The 9,144-nt window shown below is 37.1% G+C and overlaps 1 protein-coding gene across 1 annotated transcript; it reads left to right on the top strand.

Annotated features, from left to right (window-relative positions):
• Positions 1-6,427: 6,427 nt before the first annotated feature.
• LOC143532208 (uncharacterized) lies at positions 6,428-9,034 on the top strand. The gene has a single exon (XM_077027326.1). The coding sequence runs from the start codon at positions 6,428-6,430 to the stop codon at positions 9,032-9,034; it is 2,607 nt and encodes an 868-aa protein (XP_076883441.1).
• The last annotated feature ends 110 nt before the right edge of the window (positions 9,035-9,144 follow it).

The following is a 9,144-nucleotide window of genomic DNA, read 5'->3' as shown; positions in this document are numbered from 1 at the left end:
CAATCGGTTTGCAGGCCATAAAGTTTTTGATCGAATATTCCCTTCGTCGGGGATTAGGGTTGTTATTGTTATTGTTTGGGTTCGGTGGGGGATTATTTGCATTGGTAGGGGTATTTGCATTAGGTGGGGGGTTGTTATTTGCAACTGTTTCATTGTTGGTTGGGGGAGCATTATTGTTTTGTTGTTGATTTGTTTGCATATTTGCGTTTACGCCGGCAGTTACTTGTGTTACAATAAGCGGGATTACTGCCTGCATTTGCCGAGTAATCATCTCGGCTATTTCTGCCTCAGTCATAGGGTTTGCTTTCTTTGGGGCCATTCTATAATGATAAACAAATATAAGCCAATTAGTACTAATTCCAGTGTACGGCACTGTGTAATAATAATCATAATAAATGTTGTACAGGTAAACCAAATAACATACTGACATTTCACAAATTGTTCTGTACATTGATATCAAAATACATAGACTTAGCCTGTTAAAGGCCAGTGCTTGCATGTATATATCAAAATCTGTCACTAAGTGACTGTTAGACTTAACCCTATAAGAGTCAGTGCTTGTAATAATGTACAAAATTGTGCCCCATATTAACATAACATACTACTATATACATACATGGGGTATCAAAAGATCATGTACACATAATTGTAATATTCCGCATCTATCCAAACAGACGATAGGCTAACCACAAACATAAAAATAACAGCACCGTAATCACTCAGTAACAGTTCCACAGCCGAACTGTCACCCTATCCAAACAACAGTGGTGGTAGGCATCTGACTGTTGTAAGTTCAGTACTATCTGATGTAACGTCGATAAGTACTGGGTCATATCCCTCCTTTCCTGGTTAATGTTAGCTATGGCTATCGAGTGGTCTATCACACGGTCAGTCAGGACAGCCATCCAAGAGTTGTTTCCTGCGTTTGGGAGGTCAGGGCGAGGGGTAGGTATACTCAATGAACAGGAAGATGAAGTATCTACCCTAAGGCGTGAAGGTCCTCCCCGGTCATGGGTAGATCTGAATGGAATCGAGATAGGGTCAATCGGGGTTACCCTAATACGAGCAGTCTGCCGGACTTTCGCAGTAGCTGAAGTCGTCGGCGACAGGTGAATGGGTGGAGTGGGTAATCTGGCTACTTTAGCAGGTGAACGATACTGACTGTTAACTTCGTCTTGATCCCTGCGTGGTGACCTGGGTGGATAACTATCGCATCTGTAACTAGATAGATCAGGCACATTCCTGGGTAGCTCTCTACAAATAATTTCTTCTTCCACCTCTTCCTCTTCTTCCTCTGGTTCCTCTTCTGGGTCCTCCTCTTCTGGATCCTCCTCTGATTCTTCCTCGGGATCCTCCTCTACAGATATTACCGGTTCTTCTTCCGGTACGTAGTCGTTATTCCTTGACATGACTCTGCACAAAGGTTAGTTATAAGAATGATAACTATTGCTATCGCTAACTATTGTCGAGGAGATTAATTAACTAAACCAAATTTGATATTAATTATATCATAATATAATATTAGTTTTATTAAAATTTTAATTATTATTATTATTTAAATCAATACTGAATATAAATGAATATAATATTCATAGTAAAATTTACCGTCATCAATAGTATCGTACGTACACGTATTCATACACCTTGTTCCACATAAACACGTATGAGTGTTACATATATATATATACTTTCCCATTACCTTTTATACACATATGTTGCCACTTTTACCTAACCACACGTTCCGCGACTTCTCCCAGAATTCCCTCGTACAAGCAAGTCTGTTATTATGTTCCGGATCACAATAACTCACTTGCTCTACAAGTTCATCCTGACATCCATCAGTATATAATATTAATTTATTATTTAATTATTTTCCTAGAGTTAATCCAGCCTACGGTTATATTTTAGGTACCCTAAGGGATAACCTAATCCTTTATAACCAATGGCTCTGATACCAACTTCTGTCACACCCCGACTAGCACAATGCGGAAGCGTAAAACGGGAATGTAACAGACACCTCTGATATCAACACATTGTTTATAAAGAAACATTACAAACTAATTTACAATATACTGCATTTCTTTGTTCTATCATTGTTTTACAGTCTAGGTGATACAAACAAAACTAGTTCGTTAACTAAACGTTCTTACTACTAACGTTTTTGCTTCTATTCACATAGCATCAATCACACACTTCAGGCAAGTGACAGATCACCCAATCATTCCGATTTAAGTACACCTGAAAAGCAGTTTAAAATGGGTCAACTACTAGAGTTGGTGAGTTTCACGAGTTTCAAGAAAACAGTAATGAGTATTCACAATTCAGCACTTGTAATCATGAAATAAGTATGTATGTATGTAAATGATGTATGTGATGTAATTATGCTAAGCTACAGTGAAGCCTGGACTGTTCGTGCTGCGTGCCTCCATTTCCCACGCTCAATCAACCACTGTGGCCCTTTCCGCCCACAACATGCCCCGGTAGCTATGTCTAACACTACATAGCTGGTTCGTAAAAATTATGGTCAGGTGCAAACGGTTTTGGTGTCTCGGCAAACCGGTGTCTGCTCCGTTTGGGTTTGTCAAACCAATAGTACTATTTACAAGCCACCGGCTCGAAGTTAATCACTGTGATCGTGGGGACTTTCGTGTGTTAGCACTTAGATAATTCACATCATCACATGTTTCAGATAAGTATATAGATATAAGCAAACATGCTTTTCACCCCAAAAGTTCGTAAAACAGTTTAAAAGTGGGGTCATGAAACTCACGGTTTAGTCGATAATCAGTACTGTATCAGCTCGTGGTTCGTTTGGTCTGCTATCAGTAATCCTTATAATCAATATTATAATAATATTAATATTTTAATATTATTATAATCTCAATACTAATCTAGGCTGTATAACTAATCTGGGTGTAGTTGGAACGCCCAGAAAGTGGCAGTAGGCTTAGGTTGTGATGTTGTTCAATGCCTAATACTTAAAATCGAACTTGGCTCAGACTCCCGATTTCTCAGCTGGGCCAAGTTGTTCGTTTACGCGTTCAGAAAACAGTTATGGGAAAATAAGCTTGAGTAAATGTATTGGTTAATAAAATGATTAAATTATAAAAAAGGATCACATACTGGGGTCCCGGATTAGTCACGGGGCCCGTTTCCGTCTATTCAGTCTGATTTGAGAAAAAACGCGCACAATCCACCCGGATTGTCCAGGTTTCTCATAGAAAAGTTTGTTTTTACTTAATTAGTCCAAAAATATGATTTTTGATCACTCTTGGTGTTCTGATTTTTCCGCAGGTTCACTAGTCGCGAACTTGCCGGTTTTTATAAAAACTGAATTTGTTTAATATTCAGATTAGTATAATTAATTAACCGTTAACCATTAAATTATGAAAATATAACCACTTATCAATTAAAATATGTATATTTTTATAAAAATATTTCTGGAATTTATTTACTGATTTATTAATTTATAAAAATTCATTTTATCAGCTATATTTCGCCTGAAAATCGTCCGTTTACCCCAAACAATTTCCAAAAATCCACAAAAATTCCTGAATGCTCAATTCATGTCCCAAAACAACCTGCATCAATTCCAGAATGTAAAAAGCTCGTGCAATATTCTTTTCGGCCCAAATTCGGCTGTAAAAATTCACACGAACGTAAATAAACAAAACACCTTTAAAATTCTCCAAATGATCCAAAAATTCATATGTGATCAAAATACATCAAATCTGAGTTCCCAGAAAAATTTCATAATTTTTGAAGTATTTTATCTATTTTTCCCAAATAAACGTCCCAATTCGGTAATAAATTCGCCAAATATTCTCGGACGGTCGAAAAATTACCAAAATTGAACAGGGACTCACCGACATGATTCCTGATGTCCCTGCAAAACTTCAAGTCCTAAAAATATGCACATCACAACCTTAACCTAAATAGCCCGTAAGCGAGTGTTTCGACATTACCTTGGCGGGTTTGGCTCGTTTCCGACCTTTTAATCAAGTTTTCAGGTTCTTGTGCTTCCAAGAAAGCTAGGTACAAGTCCTATATCACAAATCAAGCAATATTTCATCAACATAACAACCCTTAAGTTAGGGTTTCGGCTAGTGTACAAAAACGAACTTTTGAACCGTAAAAACGTCGTTTCAACCCTTTAATCCGTGTTTATGGCCAAAAAAATTATCAAAACAGGTTCCTTACCATGTGTATGATCAAAACATGTTTATGGACCATTTTTAGGATTTTTACACGGTTAGGAATGATTTTTTGTAACCAAGACATGTTTTTATGGTATTAAATAAGTTTAAACAAGTGTAAAAGCTACTTATTTAAGCTCTTACCTTAGGGTTTTGGAAGTTTTCTGGCTGAAACAGAAGTGGTGTCCAGAGTTTTCCAAGAAATGATGTTAAAAATGGCTTGAATCTAGTTTAAATGTGAAAGAAAAACAAGGGGGGGCTGCTGATTGCGATCGGACCATCATGGGCCCACCTTGGGCCCATTTTTGCCCAAGTTTCTGATTTCTCAAGCCCAAATACGAAAAGCCCGGTCCAAATTTAGTTCAGGTTCGGTTTTTGGCGCGAAAAACTTATCGGGTGCGTTAAACAACGCGAAAACGAGTGTTTTTCGGCTAGTTTTGTGTAAAATTATAAAAACATACTATATGTTTGTAAAAATCAAAAATATTTCCACGGATCGCTTAAAACATTTCAAATAAGTGTTTGGTAAGTCTTTTTCGGCTTAACGGATGATACAATGCTTGGTTTGTAACTATCTTTCGCGTTTAAATCTATAGCGGGTGGTTAAACGAGCATGTTTTCGTTTAACTTGTTTGCTATCAAACTAAGACCATATTTCTAATATTTTAGCTTGTATAGATCGTATATCACTTATAAATGCCCCCCCGAGATATCTGGGTCATAACCCGACCCGTTCGGTTGATCGTTCGTTTGTTACGCAACAGGCGTTTATTTGCTTAATCGGTAAATACGTACTGAGGTGTACCTTATTTTGGCTCAAATGTCACATAGTTGGGCCTAATCTTGTTGTGGTTGGTTGAGACTTGAGTGTATACATTTGATGCATGTGCGTGCGTATAATTTCGGCAACTGCTTAAGGTTACAATTGCACCTCTTGATATATTTTGACCGAGTAGGTTTGGGTTAAGAAATTGACCCATCATGGACTCATATATAATGACCTTACGAGTTTCTTTGAGAACTTCAAAGTGTCCATTTTGAAGAGTTACAAACTAGCAGAGCCGTCTCCGAGGATTTAAATACCTTGGCCGAGCCGGAAAAAAAAGGCCCATAGCCTTAACGAGTAACGAAATATATAAGCTAATATTTTTAAACGAGGCTTAATGTTATAACAATAAACATAGAAAAATATATTATTAAAATCAAATACCGTAATAATTAACGATTAACCAATGATTCGTGAAACTCTCCTTAGTCCTAACATTGGAAAAAAAATAGCTTGGTTCTTGGTGGCTAGCATGGTCAACCGTGGAGGAGCCTGGTGGTTAACAACGAACCAACAGTAGTGGTTGGCCGGGTTGGTCGTTGTTTAGCATTCGCAAGGAAGGAAGGAACCAAAGAGAAAATTCAATCGACTGCTATTTCTTTATTTTGCATCGGGTTTTTATTTTCGCAAGGAAGGAAGGAACCAAAGAGAAATTTCAATCGACCGCTATTTCTTTTATTTTGTATCGGGTTTTTATTTAATTTTTTTAGTTTTTAGTTTTTGTTTGGGCCCAATAATTTAAACTTAATTAAATTAATTATGGATAAAAAATAATTTCGGACCCAATAATTATAAGATGGTAAAGAGCAATTCATATTTTATAAGTTTTATATTTTTAAATATACATATAAAAAATATAGATACAAAAAATTTTGGCCTCTAAAAATTACGTACTCTGGCCGACGGCTCAACCGGCGCCACCCTCTGGCCGGCCTTGCAAACTAGGTTAAAATCAAATGTGGGTTCAATTCGTAATCATTCTCTTTAGTTTGGAAATTGAGGAACCAATTTGGAATGAAACAGGTTTGAAAATACACATGGAATTACAAATTGTGCCCCTCGTATGCTTGGCACATGAAATAATTAACAAAACACTTAGCCGATCGTGATGACCTTTTTTTTCCTTAACTGAAAAATATACAAAATAATAAAAAGGAATTACCTATTAGTAATCATAATAAACGCCAACGACATCTAAAGACTTTAATTTAATACAAGAAAGTTCGTCAGTTCAAGTCTCACTTCAAACAAAAATAAGGGGTTTGAGGACGGAATGAATATGATCATGTGAGTTATTGGCTCCGTAGTTATCCTAATTGGCTGTTAAAAAAAAAGTAATCATAATAAGCATGAACTTAAACTAATCAAAATGTTTTCAGTTCACTTCACATCACAATAAACCTAAATGTTCAAACACACACACTTCCTTCGCCGATTTTCAATCCACCAATCAACCCACCTCCGGTACATATCCGACTTGACCCGACCCGAATTAGTCAACACCATCTGCCGTCTGCTCATCCTCCGCCGCTATGACGCCATAACCACTCTCTCATTCAACTTCTCAGACCAACTATTAAACCAAGTATTAACACAATTAAAATTAAACCCACATGCGTGTTTACATTTCTTTAATTTAGCCTCAAAGCAGAACAAATTTAGACCACATATGAAGTCGTATTGTAGATTAGTTCATATATTGTCTAGGGCACGGATGTTCGATGAAACCCGAGTGCAATTGAGGGCTTTAATTGGGTTTTTTGAGGAAGATGAGCGTTTGGGTATGTGGGTGTGGGGTGAATTAGTTAGGGTTTATCGGGAATTTGGGTTTTCGCCGACAGTGTTTGATATTGTCTTGAAATTGTATGCGGAAAACGGGTTGGTAAAGAATGCACTCCAGGTGTTCGATGAAATGCTGAAGTTAGGACGAGTGCCTAGTTTGCAGTCTTGTAATGGGTTGTTGAACGGGTTGGTTAAAAAGGGCGAGTTTTACTCGGTTTTTTTGGTGTATGATCAGATTAATAGGATTGGGATTGTGCCTGATGTGTGTACTTGTAGTATTGTTGTAAATGCTTATTGTAAGGACGGACAAGTCGGTAAAGCTTTAAACTTTTTGAAAGAGGTCGAGTATGATGTTGCTTTGGAGCCGAATGTAGTGACGTATAATAGTTTGATTAATGGGTATGTTGGTGTCGATGATATGGTAAGTGCAAAAGGAGTGTTGAAGTTGATGAAAGATAAGAGCGTGTCGACAAATGTGGTTACGTATTCGTTGTTTGTTAAGGGATATTGTAAACAAGGGAAAGTGGATGAAGCTGAGAAAGTGATTAGGGATATGAAAGACGAGAATCCGCTATTAGTGTTGGATGAGCACGCGTATGGTGTTTTGATAGATGGGTATTGTCGAGCAGGAAAGATGGATTGTGCTTTCAGGATTCAAGACGATATGTTGAAAGCAGGGTTGAAGGTAAATCTGTTTATTTGCAATTCGATTATTAACGGTTTATGTAAACTTGGTCGAGTTGATGAAGCTGTAAAAGTGGCAACAAGTATGAGTAAATGGAACTTAAAACCAGATATTTACAGTTTCAACACTTTGGTGGACGGATATTGTAAACAAGGAAATACAACTAAGGCTTTTGAGCTTTGTGAAAAGATGCTCCGTGATGGCATAAACGTAAATATTATAACCTATAACACTCTATTGAAAGGTTTTTGTTTAGTCAACAAAATTGACAATGCGTTAAAGCTTTGGCATCTCATGATAAAACGAGGTCTAATGCCTAACGAGGTTGGGTATGGTATCTTGCTTGATGGGTTCTTTAAATCTAACGATTTCAAACGGGCTTTAATACTGTGGAAACAGTTTCTAGCTCGGGGATTCTTTAAACCCGTTATCGGCTTTAACACCATGCTTAACGGGCTATGCAAGATGGGCAAAATGGATGAAGCAGAGCAGGTTTTTAATAAAATGAATGATTTAGGTTGTCCACCGGACAATATCACATATAATATCCTTGTTGATGGTTATTGTAAAGATGGGAACATGAAAATGGCTATTGAAATTAAGGATATTCTTGAAAAGAAAGCTATCCGGTTGTCGGTTGAAATGTACAACTCGCTTATTACCGGATATTTTAGATCTAAAAACTTGCACAAAGTTGTAGAACTGGTTTCTGAGATGCAAAACAGGGGAATAATCCCCAATATTGTAACCTATGGTGCACTTATATCCGGTTGGTGCAAAGAAGGGATGCTCGATAAAGCGTTTAATACATATTTTGAAATGAAAGAAAAAGGTTTAGCTCCTAATGTTGTCATATGTAGCACAATAGTTAGTGCACTGTATAGATTTGGTATGAATCATGAAGCAAACATGTTACTACATAAGATAATGGATTTTGACCTTTTACCTGGAGACAAAAGTTTTGAGAAATTCTTTGACTTTGACATTGGAAAGTCAACTGTCGATAAGTTTTCTGATATTGTTGATGGATTTGTTGAAAATAACCGTTTTCCCAATAATGTAGTGTACAATGTAGCGATTGCAGGGCTATGCAAACTTGGAAAAATTGATGATGCAAAACAATTCATTGTTTTATTAACACAAAAAGGGTTTCTTGCGGATGTTTTCACTTATTGTACGCTTATTAGTGGTTTATCGTCTGCTGGTGAAGTTGACGAGGCGTTTAAGTTGCGTGATGAGATGTTGGAGAAGGGGATTGCTGCTGATGTTACTGTATATAATGCTTTGATAAATGGGCTGTGTAAATCGGGGAATGTTGAGAGAGCGGTGAGATTGTTTTATAAGCTCCGTTCTAAAGGGGTTGATGCTAATGTTATTACTTATAATACTTTGATAGACGCGTTTATGAAGATTGGAAATACTCATGAGGCGGTTAAACTGAAAGAGAAAATGGAGCGGGATGGTGTTGTGCCTTCGGCTGTTACTTATTTGTGTTTGATTGATCGAGGACATATTATTGGAAAAGTGACAGAAGCTGTTATGTGAAAGTATATGTCAAACATTGCATGCTGCTTTGAGAATGCATATCGGAATCTAATGATAGACAGACTAAAGTGCAACTACCGGTGCATCAGGTGCCAATCACTAAAGTTTTG

Source organism: Bidens hawaiensis, unplaced genomic scaffold (assembly GCF_021521415.1).
Source record: "Bidens hawaiensis isolate Kalapana, Puna unplaced genomic scaffold, B.hawaiensis_p1.1 tig00009411_1, whole genome shotgun sequence".
In the NCBI taxonomy this organism is placed as follows: domain Eukaryota; kingdom Viridiplantae; phylum Streptophyta; class Magnoliopsida; order Asterales; family Asteraceae; genus Bidens; species Bidens hawaiensis.
The sequence above is the reverse complement of the archived record's forward strand: the minus strand, read 5'-3'. Positions and strand labels throughout refer to the sequence as shown.